Source organism: Aquarana catesbeiana, linkage group LG10, assembly GCF_042186555.1.
Source record: "Aquarana catesbeiana isolate 2022-GZ linkage group LG10, ASM4218655v1, whole genome shotgun sequence".
NCBI lineage: Eukaryota > Metazoa > Chordata > Amphibia > Anura > Ranidae > Aquarana > Aquarana catesbeiana.
Genome location: NC_133333.1, coordinates 183,190,335 through 183,211,592, shown reverse-complemented (window position 1 = coordinate 183,211,592; position 21,258 = coordinate 183,190,335). Strand labels below are relative to the sequence as shown.

The window sequence follows — 21,258 nt, the reverse complement described above, 5'->3', positions numbered from 1 at the left end:
AATCCTTAAAAACATGTTTTAATAATGATAAATATTTAAAAATAACCAATGAACCACTTTGTAAGCCCGACAGCAGAAAGGAATAAATCTATAAGGTTTCCCAAATCTATGTTACTGTGCACATTGAATTAGTCACCACTGTGCTTTAAAACAGAGCTAGATTTTTATAACACAACCTTGAATAAAATAGCACTATATGGCTTGTTTAATTAGAAAGTGCAAAAAAAGATGTGCAAAAACTGTCACCCAGGACAGGAATGGTGTTACTGGCAGAAACAAAAAGGTGAAAAATATCAGCAATCATCTCTTTAAGTGTATGCAAACTTTACTCCTGCTCCCCCATAGATACAGTGCAGTAAGTGACCATAGTTACCCTAGTACAGGATAAACCCCTTATCTACAGTACAATGGACATGCTATTTCACCTAGGTCATTTTATATGGTTGTATATGTAAACAAGGAAATAGTCAAGATACAGAACAGCTTAAAAATCTGAAAAATTAGGGGATCAAAATGAAAAAAATTCACTGAAAAGTTACTGGGCTCAGCAGGTCCTGTTTTCCATGACTTTTAAAGGGTAACAGAACTTTCATTAGTCATTATACTAATATGGTGGGTCACTTTTTATATATACACCAGAAGGTGGCTGGTGCTCAATTTTTTCAGTGGCAGTTAGACCACCACCCCCCCCCCCCCGGCTTACCCCATCCAGGTCGCAGCTCCCCCCACCCCCCACCCCCGCGTCTCCTCCCAAGTCCAGGCATTCGCTTTTCCTCCCGGCCAATCAGGACTGAAGACTCGCAGCCAATCGTGTCCCAGGACCCCCTTCCCCCCTTCCTGATTGGCCGGGAGAAGAAACAGGAAGACATTAGCGAATATCAATTCGCTAATGTCACACAACTAGGTGCTCCTCAGGCTCTAATCATGTGCTTCAAAAAACAAAACAAAACATTGAAATCCATGTGTCCGGCGCCCTGTATGTAGATTAGGGGTCGGGTGCATGGATTAGCACCCAGTGTGAGTGTCCGCCACTGATATATACATTATGTTTCCAGCAGTATGGCTTGCAGCCTCCCACCACTATGATTACATTTACTGAGAATAAGTTGTTCCTGCCATTCACTACAGAGCACAGTTTGGAAATGGACTACTCTGCTGAAGAAGGGCCCATTCACGACAGTGGAAGTGCATTATGCTCTACATCAGCGGTCGCGAACCAATGGTCCAAGTACCACGAGAAAATTTTGACGTCCCCAGGGGTTCTGCCGCAAAACAACATTGTGGCGGATATATACAGCCTGATGTTGTTTCCAGTGTTGTTCTCAATGCACGATACCCGAAGTTTCCTTTGTAGTTCTGGCTCCTGTGAGCTCAGAGTGAGACGCTGGTAGTAGTGCAGAGAGCAGGAGGTAAAGAAGTAGGGGATTTTCCAATGGCAGGGCTGACCACAGACTGCGGGAGGGAGCACCGAGCTCAAGCACATGGCTGGATAAGGAGGTGAGATCCAATGGGGAGTTTGTGTAAGGCAGCAGTGTGATGCAGAGTGCGGGGGGGCAGAGGGGGATAGAGAGTCGGAGCACTGCGTGTATAAGCCAGCAGTGTGATCCAGGGGGGAGGGGGGCAGAGAGCCCGGAGCATTGTGTGTATAAGGCATGTAAAATTCATGTTAGTGGCCCATGAGATTCGCTTTCCTGGTCCTCGAGGTCCAAAAAGTTGGCGACCACTGCTCTACATAGCTTGTGCATTTTGAAGGGGCGGTTTGATGTGGTGTAGTGCGTCCCAACGTGCTGTGCAAAAATGCAGCACATCCTACTTTTTTCAGTAAGTAAATTGAAACAAGAAGACGCAGGGCAAACTGCCTTGTCTAGGTCTTAGGACTGTGTTGGGCAGGACAGGGCTGGTGTGAAGGAGCCCTTAGTGGACCAGAACAGGCTTTGATGTGTTAACAAGGAGCCTGTTCTGAAAGTAAGCAGGCCATACTTGATTTTTTTCTTTCATTCAACCAGCAGGTTGAACAAAAGAAAATGAAATCTATTCCCCCATTCAAGGAGGATGGTGGAATCCCTTCTGCGAAGCTACTGTATTCTGACAGTGAGGAGGCTTCCCCGTCACCAGAATACACTCATCAGCATAGTCGTGGCACGAATAAATGGGACAAATTTCCAACGGGCTGGTTGTACAGCAGGCGATCGAGAGATCGCCTGCTGTACAACCAGCCTGCCCATAGATGGATGGAAATTGGGCCAGTCTCTGCAGATCCAGACGAATTTTAATCCACCCATGGCCAGCCAAAACCTGCTCTGAGAGGTATGACAGCTGCCCTTGCTGCCTTGTTTCTGCTTGGCCTTTATGCTAATCCAATGGCTTCAGAAAAAACTGCATATATCTATACCTAAAAAAACATTGATACACATTCACTTTAAAGAAGCCCAATAACTTACAATACATTATCAGCAAGTCTGCCAAACTTGCTGATAATGGAACGGAAGGCCATTATCAATATAACCAAGAAAGGGATGGGCTTTATTAAATCCACACACGCACAGTGCCGAATCATCCAGACGTGAGATCAAGGTTCAAGACAGCGATGTCAGTGATCGGAAGTGAGTCACAGGTAACAACGCAGGGTGCTGCGCACGCACGCACGCACACGAGTAGGGAAAAACTTGTATAAAGATATGAGTGATATAGAACACACGGCCTCTGCAAACAGCTGATCCCATTAACACTTTGTCTTCTGAGGGAATTCAGCAAACTAGTCCAGAAAGGCAGATTTTCATCCAACAGGGAGATTATATGTAAATCAACTGCCTACTGCCTGAGGGATTATCTTTTCCATTAATGTAAACAATACACCTCACATCCACCTGAGGGAAATACCACACATTTCTAAGGTTTATGACCTTGTAAAAAAAAAAAAAAATCTGCAATTGCCTCCTATTACGTTAGATTATGATTAAAGAGATCGATAATACACCTCAGGCTGCAATATAAAGTCATATATACATAAATCACACGCCATCTCTCAGAGCCATGCATAGTAGTCTCTTAGGGACATATTGATAAAGCAGTGAATTTTAAATTCACCAATTTTCAGCAAAGCTTTACTGTTGCAGCACTTGGGATTGAGCACCTGAATGTGCTGTCTGGCAGTAGTGCCCAAGTCAGAATACTGGCTGCACAGAAATATATTAAAACAGTTAAATACATATTTCAAATGTAAATTCAGATGCTTGCCTAGGGTTTATTTTTATATACACAATCTCCTAATCTGTAGCTTAAGCCCTTATGTCATTCCCAAAAAGTGATACATTTGGACTGGGATATATTTTTTGGATAATTAGTAGGCATATAGTTCTACTTGCTTTGTACATGAATATTCATTAGCATGGGGTCTTTGCAACTTGCTTTTAGATTGAGAGGACACTAGATACAATCATATAAGTTAAAGGGGTTGTAAAGGTAAAAGTTTTTTCACCTTAATGCATTCTATGCATTAAGATGAAAAAACATCCGACAATACCGGCCACCCTGTTTTACTTATCTGACCCCTCGAAAGTCCCGACATCCTCTTTGCCGCTCAGCTTGGCCGTTGATTGGTTACAGTGGATGGATTGAAAGCAGCGCAGCCATTGGCTTGCGCTGCTGTCAATCACATCCAATGATGCGGCGTGTTGAGTCCTTGCGGGGGGGGGGGGGGGGGAGCCGAGACAGCTGCCGAGGGACCCCAGAAGTCCAGGTTTGGGGCCACTCTGCAAAACGAGCTGCAGAGTGGAGGTAAGTATAACAGGTTTGTTATTTAAAAAAAAAAAAAAACAATTTATCTTTAATGATCCTTTAAGGTCTCCTCTAATTCAGTGAATCGTTTAAATAGTTTTACATATAGAGAGGGGCTCTCGAATGAGCTATTAAAGTGATTGTAAAGTTTCGTTTTTTTTCCTATAAAAATAAACCTGTTATACTTACCTGCTCTGTTGCAGTAGATTTGCACAGAGCAGCCCGGTTCCTCCTCTTCTCGGGTCCCTCTTCTGTGCTCCTGGCACCTCCCTCCTGTTCAGTGCCCCCACAGCAAGCAGCTTGCTATGGGGCACCTAACCTGAGTCACAGCTCCCTGTGTCCATTCAGACACGGAGCCCCCGACCCGGCCCCCTCTATCCCCTGATTGGCTAGCTGACTTTGATTGGCAGCAGTGGCGCCGCTGCTGTGTCTCAGCCAATCAGGTGGGAGAATTTTGGACGGCTGAAACACTCGTGGACATCGCTAGACAGAGAGGGACAGAGAGGGACCTCAGGTAAGTATTAGGGGGGCTGCTGCACACGGAAGGTTTTTTTATCTTAATGCATCAAGATAAAACACCTCTTTTAAATACACAGTCTTTTAAATACAAATATATGGATTTGAAAAGGCAGTAAACAATGGACTTATATATATTCACCTGAATATGTTGGAAGCGGAACTTGACCTTGGAATAGTGGATCATTTGCCCCATATTTCGAACAATTGTCTTCTTCTTGCCCTTACGAAAGATGCTAAGGAATCTTTGGTCCACATTATCCTTTTGTACATCATAATTAAGGTCCTATGAACAAAAAAAAAAAAAAAAAAAGTTATTACAAAAGATTTTGAATGCACAGTAATTAAAAAGAAGCCCCCCCTCATACATCCAGAAAGCCATATGCCAAATTTACCAATACTGCACACCCAAAAAATGCCCCCCCCCCCCCCAAAGCTATAGCTACATAGCATGTCTCAGGACCAGTTTCCTGATGGTGACAACTGTGGACCATGCCTGCATACTGCGTGTTTAAACAGCTACTTGTAGACTCGCTTTGAAGCCTGTGTCAGGTTGGCAATGCAGGAGCACAACCAGGAACAGAGTGCTGCCATCCTTGGAAAAAAAAGAAGTGTTTGAGCAAGGAACTTCATGGCTGGATCACCAGGTATCATTTTATAGAAAGTTGCAGATTTACATATAATGAAAATTAGATTAACATAAAAGCTTATCTGAGATGTTTGTGTTTAGGTTCACATGTACTTTAAAGTCCCACTCCAGGCTGCTTTTAAGTTAACCTATGCAGTGGATTCCCCTGCACAGCATAGGATAAATGCTTGTTTAGGATATTTCATGAATGTTATATACTTTATGGGTTTACCTTGATTGTCAAATTCACCACCATTTTATTGAAAAGGGCATTTTATGGCTTTTATTTACTCGATTGTTATATAAATTTTAAGGATGTACATCACTATAATATTTATGTGAGATATTATATGATTCCTTTCTCACTGCTCTCTTGCACATTAGCCCTGAGAAAGGGGAGGGCCTCCCCCCAAAACGTGTTGGCTTTTCTTGATGCTCCTTACCAATGAACATTTCAAAGACCTGAGTGATATGGAGTTTTATACGAGAACTTCTCAATACCTACCCCAGTGTCTGGCTAGGATGAAAGGAAATAGGTACAAATAATTACTTTATCCCTTGCACCTGCAGGCATTCTCATTGTTGTGCAAATGGTCCCCAAAAGCCACTTCACTTTGCTGCTCAACCAGTCAGAGCTCTCTGATGTCATCACAACTAATGAAGGACTAGCATGAGATGGCCCCCCCCTCATTCCGATGCATCTGTGTTTTAAGATTTAATAATCTGGCCTTTAAGTTTTTCTGACCCATTAAAGGAACTTATGCTGCCACTGTTGACCTCCTAAAATGCTAGTTACCAGACTGTCATTCTAACCCAATGGCTTAAATACACTGAGTCAATAACGCTCAAAGTCCTTATCTGCATACAGGTAAGGACTTCAGCCTGGTGGCTGTCCTATAATGGCAGCCACCAGGCAACTGGCATTTACAAGATACAATGGCTGTGTCTATTTTTCTGTCAGGATGGGTTTCTTTTAATGCTATGCAATTCATGAACACTAAACAAATGAAGATACCTAGAACTATTTCCATTATGGTTAGCATTTCTAGCATAGCAATAAAAAGGGTTATATCTAGCAGCACATCCCGATAATATTTTTACGGTCAGCAGGATAATGTTCAAAAGGCTGAACTGGTCTGACCCAGTGTTTAGTTTCAGATCCCTGTGCTGATCGTGTCTACATGCCTTTCCCTTATGCTGACCCGCTAATCCCAGGGCATCTTTTGCCATGGCTCAAGGGTGGTCTTCCAGTGTGAGCGGATGACACTACACAGTTCTATGGTGCGTTATCAGGTTTCTGGTTGTGTGTCAAACTTTAAACAGAAAAAATAAAAGTCCTGGGAGAACTGGGACCCGGCTCACTTTTTATTGAATTCTGCTTTCCTATTTCCTAAACTCATTTTCCCCAAGACTGTGATCTGGTGTATCAGTTTCTAAGGACACATGGGTTTAACATGGTTTAACTACACCGTGCAGCTCTGTAGGCTGAAACTGGATATGGATGTCAAGTCAACTCTGTTTCCAGCTGTACAAGCTGGTCAAAAAAAAAAATATCTAGAGTAAATGTTAAAAAAATAAATAAAAATAAAATAATAATAGGTGTCCAGCAATAAGCATGTTGTAGTCGAAAGACCAATCAGTTGTTGCCTTGTGCCAAAACAATGGAAGCTTGAATTTGGTAGTTGTGATCAGCTTTATCCCCCTCCCCCAATGCCAAAAATTGGAGAACAAAAAATTAGGTGTGTTGTCTTTAGCAAGTAAGTTTTTTAGGTACTCAGTGACATTAGATGATAGTCTCTCAATCTGGGTATTTTTGGCTGGATCAGGGGACAAACTAAGATCTACAAGGCACCTGCAGACACCATTAGGCTACAGCTTATCTGGAAGTATAGCGGTCAGTCTCTTTAAAGGACTACAGGCCATAGACTATGCAAATTTCTTTCCTGCAACCACGGGTTGCAAGAAAGATTTGCACAATTCCCCATCAACAGACCGTGCTGACAGGGAAATCCCTACTGCCAGGCAATTGTCTACTCCTAGCGGGACAGGAGAAGATTATTTTTTGTTAGTGGCTACAGCAGCCACTAGCGATGATCGCAACTGAATCCGGCAAGCTGGTTGCACCCAAGTTGATCGATCATCTTAGTACACATGGTTCGAATCTCGGCTGCTTCCTGCTGAACTGGCCGAGATATGAACTGTCTATGGTCAGCCTATCCAGGACTAAACAGGAAGAGTCCCTCAATGCGACCATTCATGTTATAGGAAGCAATTGGCTCAAAAAAGACCTAGTGTCTTTGGCTAGTTTTAGGATACTTGGACAAAAGGTATTGTTTCCAAGCGAGGGAAGACTCATTATGGCAAAAGACCATTCCAAAAAAAAGAGTATCAATATTCTCTAATATAAGAAAAGACAATTCTCTCCAATATCATTTATTGAAAACATATGCCCACAATGTTGCCAGATATCAAAATTATGTTATCAAGTACAAGGTTGACATGTCAAATAATAACACAAAAAACACTCAACCAAAAGAAAATTGCTAAAACATTCCAGCTCTGCAGAACAATTGTTTGGCACCATTTATACAAATGGTCTTATTTAGAGAAACAAAGCTTCAACAAAACATATACATCCAGGCTTCCATCTAATATCTACTGGAAAGCCTAAAGCCTAGTACACACAATGAGAATATCCGAAGAATTATTACTTTTTGCTTGCTAGTCTCATATTGAAAACATATTACAGGTACTTCTATAGCGCCGCCAATTTACTCAGTGCTTTAAACATATATATTGTAAATTCACATCAGTCCCTGCCCTCAAGGAGCTTACAATGCAAGATCCCTCACATTCATACATACACTAGGGTCAATTTAAACAGGAACCAATTAACCCATCAGCAGGTCTTTGACGTGTAGGAGGAAACCAGACTACCCGAAGAAAACTCTCGCAGGCACAAGGAGAACATGCAATCTCCAGGCAGGTAGCGCTCTGGTTGGGATTCAAACTGATGACCCTAGTGCTGCTAGGTTACTAAAGTAGGGAATATTCTCGTAAGACATAATATAACTTCGTAAGTGATGTAATGTATAGTATTCTTTCGTTTCTGCGATTGCGTGGTCTTGGTCACATTTTTTTCTTACATATACTATACTAAATTACAGGAAAATCGTTTGTTCAGTTATCGTCTGAGAACATATTTCGTTCTTGTCCCTTCAGATATTTTTGGAATGAATGATCATGATCGGTTTTCATAAGCTGTGTACTAATGAATAGATTATCGGATGATCACTCTAAGTGTGTCTTTTTTTTGTCCGATATTCTCATCGTGTACTAGGCATTGAATTTGGTTATCCAACCAGCAGAGAGAGCACCTGGAACCTCTCTGTCCGCTATCACAACAAACACAGATCTATATATTTTTAGCAGTTTTAGTCCCTGGATGTCTTAAAGGATGCTATAACTTGACATGAATGTGACAAGGACATTACCTACCTGTGCGCTTAACGCATGAGACAATAGAAAGAGGGAAGAAAACCACCCGCCACACCTCCTGTCTGCTATGTATAACTCCGGCTAATCCTCTCTCCATGCCAGATGACAGACAGATTGTTGTCAAAATGCTAACAGATTACCAAGAAAAACAAATCTTGTGTGTTTGAAAGCAAACAGAACGATGGTATTTTATTAGTCGTCTCTTCGGAAAGGGAACTGCTCAGTTCACTGGCATTTTATACACAAAGAATGGCACTGAAGCACTGCTTTTTTAATCCAGGTCTTCCATCCTGCAAGCTCTTCTGGGCAGAAATGTTATTCCTAGTTTTTACATGCTTAAGATTAAATGGCCTCTAACACCAGGTACGGTGCTATAAAAGAGGTTATCATAACTGATTATCAAGCAATGGCACCAGTGCAGAGTCCAGTAGCTGTCCGGAGTCTATAGCCAACTGAGGCTGCAAGACAAATTAGGTAGAAGTTGTAGGACAATAGAAGGGTTTTCAAATGAAAATAATCAGGCTATTGTGCCTGAGCCTTAGTCAACAATCAGTGCAAGATACAAAGTGCAGAAATGCGTGGATTTATTATTCTGCTTTTCTTTCCTTTTTCCTTCTCTAATTTTTACCCATCTCAAGGAGGACCACTGTCCTAGTAACATCAGAATCAACCCATTGTTAAATTTAATTCATTCTATATCAATTGGCATGTCTTTCAGATCTTTATACCTGAAGCCATCACCAATGTAACATTGTTTATTTACACAAGTAAAGATGAGACCAGACATGTGTATGGCCTTCAGGCTTCTAAGGTTTGTATCAATTTTACTTGTAAAATCTAAAATTTTAATAAACAGAAAAGAAGCAAAGTGCAATAACCCCTAAAAATCTAAATTTACATTACTGAAGCCAGAGCAGTATAAGATGCTGTGCCCAGGTGTCCATGCCTCTGCAAAGAAGTAATAATGGAAACTACTAAAAACAAAAAAATTTTGTGCAAAAGTGTCACAATACAACAATAAATGCTATCAGTGATAGCTTATGACCCTGGGAGGAGCTACAGCAGTAACGTCATCACGCCTGCCAGGGTACTGCATGTGTATGACTGTATTCTATGCAATTTTACTCCTGCTTGTTGTAAGTAATTTTAACCTTTTTTTAAAAAACTTGAACATTTAATACTACACTAGGAGTTCCTCCTTTGTTTCTACGCCCCCTCCTCCTCATTGAGTGGATTGTGGATCTTCTCAATTGCATGGTTAATCAATCTTGGAACTCTGGCTCTTAGCATCCATCCATCCCATAGGGATATTGGAATAAGGCGCAGCCAGACCTCCATCTTGAAGTCTTAGCAGCCGATTGTGGATCATCTTGATAGCATGGTTAATCAATCTTCGAACACTGGCTCTTGGAATCCATCTATCCCATAGGGATATTGGGATAAGGCGCAGCCAGACCTCAATCTTGGGGTCTTAACACCTGGTAAGCGGCTTGTGAGTTGGGTGTGAAGAATATTTCTTCATTCACTTTGGAGGACTGGTTCTTGTTAACACTTAAAAGTTCATATGAATGTTTTGCACAAAAGCAATTTCTTTTTGGACGTTATTCGACTCTTTACGAATTTTTTCAATTCTATCTTTATTTGCACATATGGTTTTTAAATCACACAGACCTTTTTTTACTTGATTGTATTATGGTTATAATAACCTTATGCACCTTATATTGATAGCACAACACAATTTTAGTTTAAGTAGAAAAGTGGTCAATAAAATGTTCTATAGCTCTCGTACCACTATGCAATCTAGTCAAGAAGCATCTCCTTGGCCTCACATTTTATTCTACATTGGGGATCCATTCACACACATCCAGTAACCCCCTAACAACCAATTACAACTCACATTACTGAAGCTAGACCACTTAGGCCCCTTTCACATGAGGGGGACTCCGTTTCTACGGAGCCCGCCTCGGTCCGCCGGCTCAGCGGGAGATCTGTCCGTTGATCTCCGCTGAGGCGGCGGATGACAGGTCCCTCTCTGCTCACTGAGCGGGGAGGGGCTTGTCAGGCGCCGCTGCCGCCTATGGAGGGATCGGACGAAAACGGACAGCGTGTCCGTTTTCGTCAGATCTCCCCCGATCCGCCAGCGACGGACCTGGACGTAGGGCCATCCGTCTGCTCTTCAGCGGATCGGACCGGGTCGGATGTCAGCGGACATGTCTCCACTGACATCCGACGCTCCATAGAATAACATGGAGCGCCCGTTCAGGTCCGCCGTCAAAACTGACAGGCGTACCTGAACGGTCCGATCGTGTGAAAGGGGCCTTAGAAGACATAGGGGTCGATTTAGTAAAACTGGAGTGCGCAAAATCTGTTGCAGCTGTGCATGGTAGCCAATCAGCTTCTAACTTCAGCTTGTTCAATTAAGCTGACAAAAAAAAAAAAAAAAAAAAAAAAAAAACCTGGAAGCTGATTGGTTTCTATGCAGAGCCTCACCACATTTTTCACTCTGCAGTTTCAGTAAATTAACCCTACTGTGTCCAAGCGTCCATGTCTTTGTGTATAATAAGAAATAATGCTTACTATGAAAAAATATAAGTGGTCACTAGAGCGTTCCATTACAACTCTTGTACCAGCATCTCCTTGTCTTCAGACATTAACATTTTACAGTAGGCTCCATTTATACACATCCAGTACCTCTAAAATATGGGTGCCATGCTCAGCAAATGTGGATGGTCAAGAGAAAAGACAAAAAGCAACCAGAAACAAATGTCATTTTGTTTAACTTGATAATGATCTCTCGCCTTGACTATTGCAACTCCCTTCTCATTGGCTTACCTCTCCATAGGCTATCCCCTCTTCAGTTTATTATGAATGCTGCTGCCAGACTTATCCACCTTACCAACCGCTCAGTGTCTGCCAACCCTCTACTCCAATCCCTACACTGGCTCCCAATCACCCAGCGAATTAAATTCAAAATACTAACCACAACATACAAAGCCATTCACAACTCTGCCCCGAGCTACATCACTAATCTTGTCTCCAAATATCACCCAAATCGACCTCTCCCCTCTTCTCAAGACCTCCTGCTTTCAAGCTCTCTCATCTCCTCCTCCCATGCTTGTCTCCAGGATTTCTCCAAAGCCTCTCCCATCCTCTGGAACTCGCTACCTCCATCTATCCAGCTATCCCCTACTCTAGCTACCTTCAGGCAATCCCTGAAAACTCATCTCTTCAGGAAAGCCTATCACGTCTCCAACTAATCTCCTACCACTTCCATCAGCTCATTCCCCACAGTTACAACCTTTTGTACCACCTGCCCCACCCTATTAGATTGTAAGCTCTTCCGAGCAGGGCCCTCTTAATCCTCTTGAATTTTTTTGTATTATAACTGTATTGTCTCCCTTTTATATTGCGCTGCGTAAACTGTTGGCGCTATATAAATCCTGAATAATAATAATAATAATAATAATAATAATAATAATGGATAAGAACAAGTCCTTGACCCAATATGATTCCATATTTCACGCTCAATGTACATCCTGGTGTACAGAGTACAATGCGTTGGTACATATCAGACGGTTGCATTTGTAGCAATTGTTACTCACTGCTACAAATCACTAATACCAGTGACTTTTGTTAGCATTGTCTGAAATAGTCGCTGGGATTTGTCGCTAAGTTGTTTTTTTTTTTTTTTTTATACAAGTCAGTCTTGTGCTACATCATTATGTTAGCTTTCTCTACTACAAAACTGCTCTCCTTCAATGACTTGTGGCAAAGACATAGGGGTAAATTGAGAAGGATTGTCGCACTCGACACTCGATGAGTAAGTGGGTTACAAAACTCTGTAAAATACTGAGGATATTGAAATTGAAAAACAAAATTGCTGAATTTGCATGCCTCACAGAGGCAGGACATATTTTTACAGATACAGCTATCAAGACATAAATAAATCGTCAATACCTGAAAAACAGAGGAATGTATAATTGGGTGATTCTTTCACACCCACACAATTACATAGATCACAGATCTGGAAACGTCTACGCCTACAACATTCAGGTTCCCCAAGCTCTGGCTAACATCTTAGTTGATCAGCTGCACATCAGAATGTGGAACTGGAGAAAGGAACAGCCCACCCCACCAAGGAATGCCCGACTCTCCATTGTACAGTATGTCATTACAAATAAGGCATTACAAGGATGACTAAACCAAATGATCCTGGATGCACACAATAGAATGGAATGATATACACAGAGAGAGGGGAAAAAAAAAAAATTCAAAGTCAAGTGCAGTCAACCATACTCTATCAGAAGACGGTAAATAAAAAGGCATACCTATCAGCTACTCAGGGCTGCAGTTTTATAAAAACCTTGGATCAAATTTTTGCAGGAATCTTTGTTCCTTTTGTTTGATCCACAGACAGGAAGAGGATGGCCTACTGGATGGCTAAACTAATAATCAGAAAAATCTGGTGCCCGACACGAGGAATCAAACTAACCCAAAAAAATGCATATTTCCAACTCTGGCTGACATTAACACTCTGGGCATTTAATGCAATTAACCAATCCTATTGGAATACCATCTTATGGCTATTGGAGGCCTCCCAGTTCACCAACAAAAAACTGTCAGGTTGGATAAGCACCCTGGACAGGTAAGAAAACCTGCCCCTATCAATCAGGTTAGCGCCACAATAAGCCAATGGTGAGGACCTGTTCCCCACCCATCCCCTCTTCATCGTTATAAACCTCAAACAATAGCAGTTACAGATTTCTCTACATGCAGCTTGCTCCAAGAGTGGTCAGATCATGCTTGCATAAACAGCCGTCCTCTCAAGTCTCTGGGCAGCTCTTTCCTACACAAGCTATCCTTAATAAGGCTTTTGCACAACCAAGAGCTGCCACTGTCCACCACTAATAAAGTGAGTATTTGGTAACCATCTGTGATCACGATTGTTGTGACCAATGAGATTTATGTGGGCTCCCAGAGACCAATACAGGTAATCTGTTTATCACAAGGCCATCTGGGGGGACAATTCTGGGTTGTAGCAGAGCAATCAACAACCTGGCATAGTGAAGCCCTAAGGGAACCCATACACATAAAAGGACACGTATGTAGTTGCAATGTGACAATCTTGAGGCAAAACAGTCTAAAGATTTCAATAAAAGTGAATGCTTTGCAAAGCCAACGACAGCTATGGTACTGGAAAGGGGAAAAGACAGGAGGAATGGGCAAAACATTCCAGCACTTACAAACAGGTGAACGTTAGTGGTCAGACAAGCTTTCCAAATCTGATCAACTGTATCCCCAGAGAAAGGTCAGCCAAGGCTGTCTGCAGGTAGCACAGGGGAAGATCAACTACCCTTGTAAAGAAAAAAGAAAAAATGATTTGGACTTTCATCCATGTTTTGGTCTAATGCTCCGTTCTGTAATCCTGTGGTTTGAAGTATCAGGCTTTAGGTCCATAACCATACAGCATAACCGCATAAAGTACTTTTGTTTGTGTTACTGCGTAGACTAGATTTGAAAATGGAAAAATTCTACTGGTTGGAATAGGAAAAGCAGACACTTTTCTTTCAGACTAACTTATTCATGAGGCCCATGGTTGCCAACAGCAAGAAATCTCAGCTAGGCCACACTAAAAGCTTACCTCAGACTGGACTTTATGGCTGCTGCTATCCTGCACATCTCCTGTTGTAAATAAATATGCATAGATATTCTACCTAATAATTCACAATAAGCTTTTGTTTAATTGAATAGTTAATTTGACACACAACAAATACCATCCACATAGTATGAATAAAAGTGTCCTGTGTTAATGGATCCCACCTGGCCAGAAATGGCAGATATGTCCAGAACATTGAGCGGGCACAGCAGGGGGGCTCCTCCTAACGTTTATTACACATGTTAGAAGAGGGCCCAAGACAAATAAATTAGACAATTGTCCCAAGCCAATTAAAACACTGAATTGTTACAGCTGACTTGTCCTAAAGGGCAATCAAAGGACAGAAAATAAGCTGACAGCATGAAATAAACATGGAGATATTCATTTTAGATGATTAGTACACATCTAGTAGCCCTGACCTCTAGGCAGATATTTAAGAAAAGCACAATTTAATCCAGTCATGTATTTAAAATCATTCAGGTGTAGTCAAGCCAAAAACCTTTTTTTCTAGTTTTGCATACATCGGCCCCTGTCAAGTACAATATATACCAAATCTGAAGGAAATTTTTTTAGCTGGATATTCATGTATTTTTCACTAGTACCTGAATATACTGTAAAAAGGTGGCCAAACACAGACTGGTCAATCTCCTTTAGGGCTCAGTCACATGGCTGCCCAGGGCCTTACACCCCCCCAGATTAGTGTATTTCTGTGGTGGGTACGACGAGATGTCGGATCAATGATCAGGCGACACGGTCTACATGTTACCGCACAAGGAGCAGTGTAAGCACCACAGAACACTGTAGACAGTAGTTTGTGTACATGGCTGCTCATCTATCTCTAAATGCAGGTAATCGCTCCTTATGCAACTACAGGCAGACAGCTTCAGGGCCTGTATTGATTTGTACAGACTGATTGCAAACACCCGGCCTTAACCACTATATAAACGCACAGATACGAGTGGTTGCCACATTACGTTGGCTTGGGCTTGTGTCCTTCCTTATTTGTCTTGACAGGCCCGCATGGATCCCATATCCACAGCTCCCAGGATAGACATTCGCAGCGGTGGCCAATGGAATATGAGCGTTGATCTCTCAACAGATTTGTAAGTACAGACCCCTTTTGTGACCACTTAGTGCTTTTGCACTAGTAAAGCATTATCTACTATCTTTACTGTATATCTTAAACAGTTTTATTCCATAGATATTGTGTTTGCATCAACCCCTGAAGAAGCGAACAGTTGTTCACGAAATGCGTCAGTTTATTGGGATGCAGTCTCATACATCAGGGATATGCAATTTGTGGACCTCCAGCTGTTGCAGAACTATAAGTCCCATGAGGCATAGCAAGACTCTGACAGCCACAAGCATGACACCCAGAGACAGAGGCATGATGGGACTTGTAGTTTTGCAACAGCTGGAGGTCTACTAATTGCATATCCCTGCCATACATATTATGGATGGTTTTATGGGATATTGTGTCTAGCTATGAAAATATAAAAAACACTATAGATCTGTTGACAACACATTAATTGTTTGTTTTACTGCTGATATTGTATGCATCAATAAATCTACAATTTTTATTTTGAGTATCCTGCACCTCACTTAAAGTCCCAAGGGTAAACTTTTGTAGCTTTCAATATGAGCGGTCATAAACAGCTGTGTAAATGATCCCTTAAGTGGGCAAAAGATGGATCGAAATTCAGCCGGTTCAGCAGGGAGCTGCCAAATTTTGATCCATGTGTGGCCCCTCCCACTTGACAGAAGTCGATCTAATGATCGACTTCTGTCAAACCCTCTTGCTGCAAAATCTTTCTCCATCAACGCTTGCAGCAATTGAACAGTGTATTTTGACAGCAGAGCGTCCCTGCTGTCAGACTACAAAGGCACAAAGGATTCCTCTAGCCACCTCAATTGTGTGAATGTAGGAATCCATTTGTTTATATTCATTCAGCCTGCTGGCTGAATGAAAGGAAAAAAAAAAAAATCCAACATTGGCCAGCCTTAGATTACCAACAGCACCAGGGCATAGCTAACAAATACAGTGTATACTCAATCAGGTAGGCCTTCAAAGTGCATAGCTGTTTTTGTGGATGGAATGTAGACCAGTTATAAAGGAAAATAATCCTCTTTTTATAATGCAATTAGCGATCTTACATGTATCTTCAGATACTGAATCACTACAGTGCTATTTTTTTTCCCCAAGTGCTAATTATGCAAAAGCACAGTGAAAAACATCAGATCCTGTGTAACACCTTTATCTTTCAGTTTAAGGAAAAAAAAAAAAAAAGTGACAAGTGGAAGGAAACTGGCCCTCCGACACATAAGCAGCCTAATTGGAGCCAGCAGGAAAGTTACACAGGCGGTGGAAAAACAAAAAGGTGCCCTACCTCCGCTCTAAACCTGCTCAAGCCTGACTTCAAATAAAACAGATTAGTCTAACACCTCTCCTGATCAGGTGCTGGAGTCACACCGCTGTTTGGCCGGACACAACTGAATTGTGTGACATGTGGAAGCGCTATACAAACTAGGCAAAGTAACAGGACTAAAAGTGGCCATACATTGTGCCAATTTCAGCTGGCCATATGCCAGTAGCATAGCATTTGAAAATTTCCAACTTTCGAATGTTTGTTCTATTTTCTAATGATTAGTTGACTTTAGTTTTCGCCCGTAGCGATGAACATTGAAATATTTTCTCAAACCAAATTCTAAATGCGATTTTCTTTTGGAAAAATCATTTATAATGTATTGAAACCTGCTTTATACATCTGGGATTGCATTAGAATAGGCCTGGATCAAACTTTTGAAGGGCTTTTGAATGAAACTGGATGACTCGATGGCAAGAAAGAATCTTCTGACCACTTTTTTTTTTGATGTTTGAACAAAAACATCTAACCAGGTATGGCCAGCTTAAGCCAATCTCAGAGAAGTATTAGAACATACAGGGCAAACAAATTTATCTCAAACACAAAGGGATCAGATGCATGTAAAAGCTGAACTCATGGGCAATGTAAAAACTACCCTTGCAGTGGTGAGCACTGCAAGTGTCTAAATGCTTGTTTATGCCTAGGGTACCATTACCTTTTTTCTCACACCCACAGGCTTCCACATCTCCATGCAACTGGTCCCAAGGAGTAAGTTTGCTTATTAGCTCTGTCCATCAGTCCCTGAAGTCATCATGTACAATGCGGGACCAGGAAGGCAAAGACAGGCTGCTTGCTTTCCAGACATTTATCCCGGGGTGCATACTGCCCCAAAACCTTAGTAAAATTCGGTGCGCTGTCCAGCCGCACAGCTGGCCGTTTTAAAAAGAGGGTTTTAGGGTGAGTTATCACGGCGATTTGTCATGTCAAGGCCATTGATCATACATTAGAACCTCATTCACATTGGGCGATTATCCCCAGTGCATGAGATCTCAGCGTATTGGTGCGGGCGGAAGGCACAGGTGCACCGTTCAGCCAACCAGAGATTTACGGGCTTCCAGCAGCGGGGCTAGACAAGGCTAGCCTTCCTGTAGTTAAAGTTATACGTAGTTACCAGGTTAACCATATTTTGCAACACAGTCCTGATTTGTACTTATGTGTAACATACAATAAATGTGAATTTTGCGCTTTTGCTTACGGTTTCCTAAACTGCTCACATTTATACATGATCATTGCACAGCACTGCTTCTTTTCTTATACACAATTGTTATAATTCTATGGTTTTTGTATGTAAAAGTAACTAGTACCGCTTTTTAAGCCATGCCCCTTGCACAACTGAGCCACACCCAACCCTTGCCGCAGTGCATGCCTCTTCCTTATCCTCCTTTAAGCTGTTCTCCCTGGCTGACATCTCTGGGGGAGCGCAGGCCGTTCTGCACATTGGTGTTGCTGCCTCTCTCAGTGAGTGAAGACTGTATAGCCTTTGCTCAGGAATGAGCCACGCTGCATATACATTACATCCCATGTTTACCACAAAGCGAAGCTTCTAAACACCTGCCAACACAAGTTTGATCACTGGGCGCCACATGGCATTAGGATGCATCTGTCAAGACATATTAGTCTCACTGCATGTATGCTGAAAGATCCACCATCTTTGTCAGGCTGACCGGATGAATAAAAGTTCTACTCAAAAGGGAAAATTCAGAATTTGAGGTGTTTTTTTTTTTGTTTTAAATACTTGAAAAGTTAAAAAAAAAAAGTCACATTTGAGTCATGTAAAGTCATGTTTAATATAGTCTGTTTCACTAAATCATGTAAAATTTTGATTTGACAAACATTTAAGAAAAGGTATATGCAGTACAGTCTGGCCTCCCCAAAGAGTAAACCAATGGCTTTTTTGCTTTTGGAAAGTATTTCGAAGCTCCAGCTCACATCAAAACCTGTACGTATTTGTTAAAAACACAAAATGCTTTTTAAACACACACGATCGGAACTTCGACAATAAAACCGTGGATTTTTGTTCGAAGGGTGTTGGCTCCAACTTGTCCTGCATACACAGAGTCACACAAAATTTGGCCAACAATTACAAACATAGTGACGTACGCGATATCTCCATTAAGAACGCTAGTTTTACAAAACCGATCGCTTCTGGCTCGTACTCGATTCCGAGCATGCACGGACTTGTGTGATGGACTTGCGTACACACGATCGGAAAGTCCAACAAACATTTGTTGGTGGAAAATTTGAGAACCTGCTAGCCAACATTTGTTGGCAGAAAGTCCGACAGCAAATTTCTGATGGAGCATACACACGGTCGGACTTACTGCCAACAAGCTCACATCCGTCGGAAAATCCTATCGTGTGTACGCGACATTAGAGCAAAGCAGCAGGCCCAAGCACTCCAGGAATTAAAATGATTCATGGGTAGACTTTCCATCACCGATTGAGATATGTGTCTGTCTCAATGAAACCTAAAAAGGTAGCTATATTTATTTATAGTGTTGACCATTTACATAGACCTTTACATACCGTACATCCACATAAGTTACAATCTAAGGGCCTTAACCTCACATACTAGAGCCAATTAACCTATCAGTATGTCTTTGGAGTGTAGGAGGAAACTAGAATAGCAAGATGAAACCCACCCAAGATCGAACGTGAAAACTAAATGGCAGAAGACCATTGTTAGCCAATAATAGTCAGGTTGGAAAAGTTGTCTATTGAACATTTTTTCTACAAAAAGATCTGGTTATGGTCAGACCTTCTAACGACTATCTTTTTTTTGTTTATCTTTTAACTATGGGTAGGTTGGCCGTGATCATTCTATAGGTGGGCGATGAGATATCTGCCAAGGCTGATTTTTGTTTTTGGGACCAGTCACAATCCTCACCCGATTAGGTAAACAAAAGAGGGGAATGAAAACCGAACAATTTCTTAGAGGCTGATAAGGCATTTTAACATGCTTGAAAGTCATTTTGATTGTTGAATTAGCCCCATCAATTAAAGATGGGTTGAAATACAGTAAGAACAATCGTCCTTCCAAAACAGGGTTCAGCCCATTGTGAAATCATTTTTCTCACTTGTATCCAATGTGTACTCCACAACTCACTTTCACGTTCGGAATTATGCCTTCATTTTTTTGGCTTTCCAGAGTTATTGGAAAAGGGCGTTGTAACATGCTTGTGTTTCACACCCTTTATTCTGAAAGCCCCTATGATTAAATTTCATGGAATACAGGGAACACTCGATCACCTAAAGTCATACTGGAAACAGGATCTTTTCAAAGCAATGAATCAGTTGAGGTGAGTGACCCCTACCGACATAGGTAAGTTCTCATGTCACTCCTTTGTATGACAGGCAGATGACTAAACAGATCTAATGCTCCAGTTGAAAAAAAAAAAATATCCTTGATGATGTCACAGCCAGCAATACTGACACCGCATCCTCCCAGCTGTGGATTGCATAACACATTCATTATAAGCAAAATCTGCCTTCTTTGGCTGCCCATGAAAGCATTTGGTTAATGTGTTTTAATTCGTACAAGAATAGGAGTGCCTTCTATTAAAGGTAAACTCGCCCATCTGGTTTCCAGAGCGGTGGTAAAATTCGCACACCTAGGAGTTTTGGGAAAGGGCTTAGCTGCTAAAAGGAAACTGCACCTTTACCCTACACCCTAAAAAGTTTCAGGCAACCCCACAATTCCTAAGCAAAGATCCTATGGGTAGAAAAAGCTAACAGCTAGGAATTTCTACACTGGTTCCTTACTGTCCCCATACAATACAAGCAGCACATGGGTGCCTGTACTACTTCTAAACATGTAAAGTCTTGCAATACAAGCATGCATATTTATGATTTGGAGTAAGGAGGGGGTAATGGGTTGGCAGGCAGACTGATAAGTAAAATCTAAGCTCCATGCAGTCTACTATCATTGTTATGTAATGTGCTAATGTATGATGGCATGTGAAAATGTAAACTTAAAGCCCTCAATCACATACGAGCAATAAGTTGCATGTTTTTCAAAGCGCAAGAACGCTCAACATTATATCTAATGGTGCTGTTCACACCTGAGTGTTTTGCTGCCACTTGTGTGAAAAAAAAAAAAGTACATGGCCATTTTATCAGGCAGAATCAAACATTTCTGGCCCCATAGACTTCAAGCTCTTTAGGGTATTTTTCACATGTTCTTGTGCCAAACAGCCATGTTCCCATGTTGGATTTGGAGACTTTCATCTGCCTGGTAAGGGTCCTCACGAACCTCTATGACCCCAGGGATGCCCATTACATAAACTGACAAGCGGCAGAGTGCCTGGGAAGAAATTGGGTGATAAGTTTTCCCAGACTGGTACATGACCCAAAATAACTGGCCTCTTCTCCTTTAGTGATCACTGGATGCATTCAGTAATTTCACCTCTTTTTCCTCTGCATCCACCAACAACATTATGACAGCTGCTGCCAAGAAGCATGGCATTGTGGACATGGCTCAAGAGCTCTGATAGCATAAGACACTGCAATATCACATATAAAATCCTGGAAGCAGACACCAGGACAACAACAAATAGGGAGATATTCAATAAATCAATAACACTTATGGTGGTATTGCTACCTTAATATGGCCTGCGACTAATTCATAAAAGCTTTGTGCCAGTTTCCGTACAAGTACCATCATGTGCACCAGATTTAGGTAGTTCTCACTACCGCCACTAAAATAGATTCTGCCACTATGGCTGCAACTATTTCAAAAAGAACAGGTAGACAAACTGGTG

General features: G+C 41.7%; 1 protein-coding gene across 1 annotated transcript in view; it reads right to left on the bottom strand.

Annotated features, from left to right (window-relative positions):
* PLEKHN1 (pleckstrin homology domain containing N1) overlaps positions 1-21,258 on the bottom strand; it is a 69,292-nt gene that overhangs the window by 32,028 nt on the left and 16,006 nt on the right. Inside the window, exon 3 of the mRNA XM_073603049.1 lies at positions 4,436-4,579. Within this exon, the coding sequence (XP_073459150.1) occupies positions 4,436-4,579 (144 nt within the window). The remainder of the gene's footprint in view (positions 1-4,435; positions 4,580-21,258) is intronic.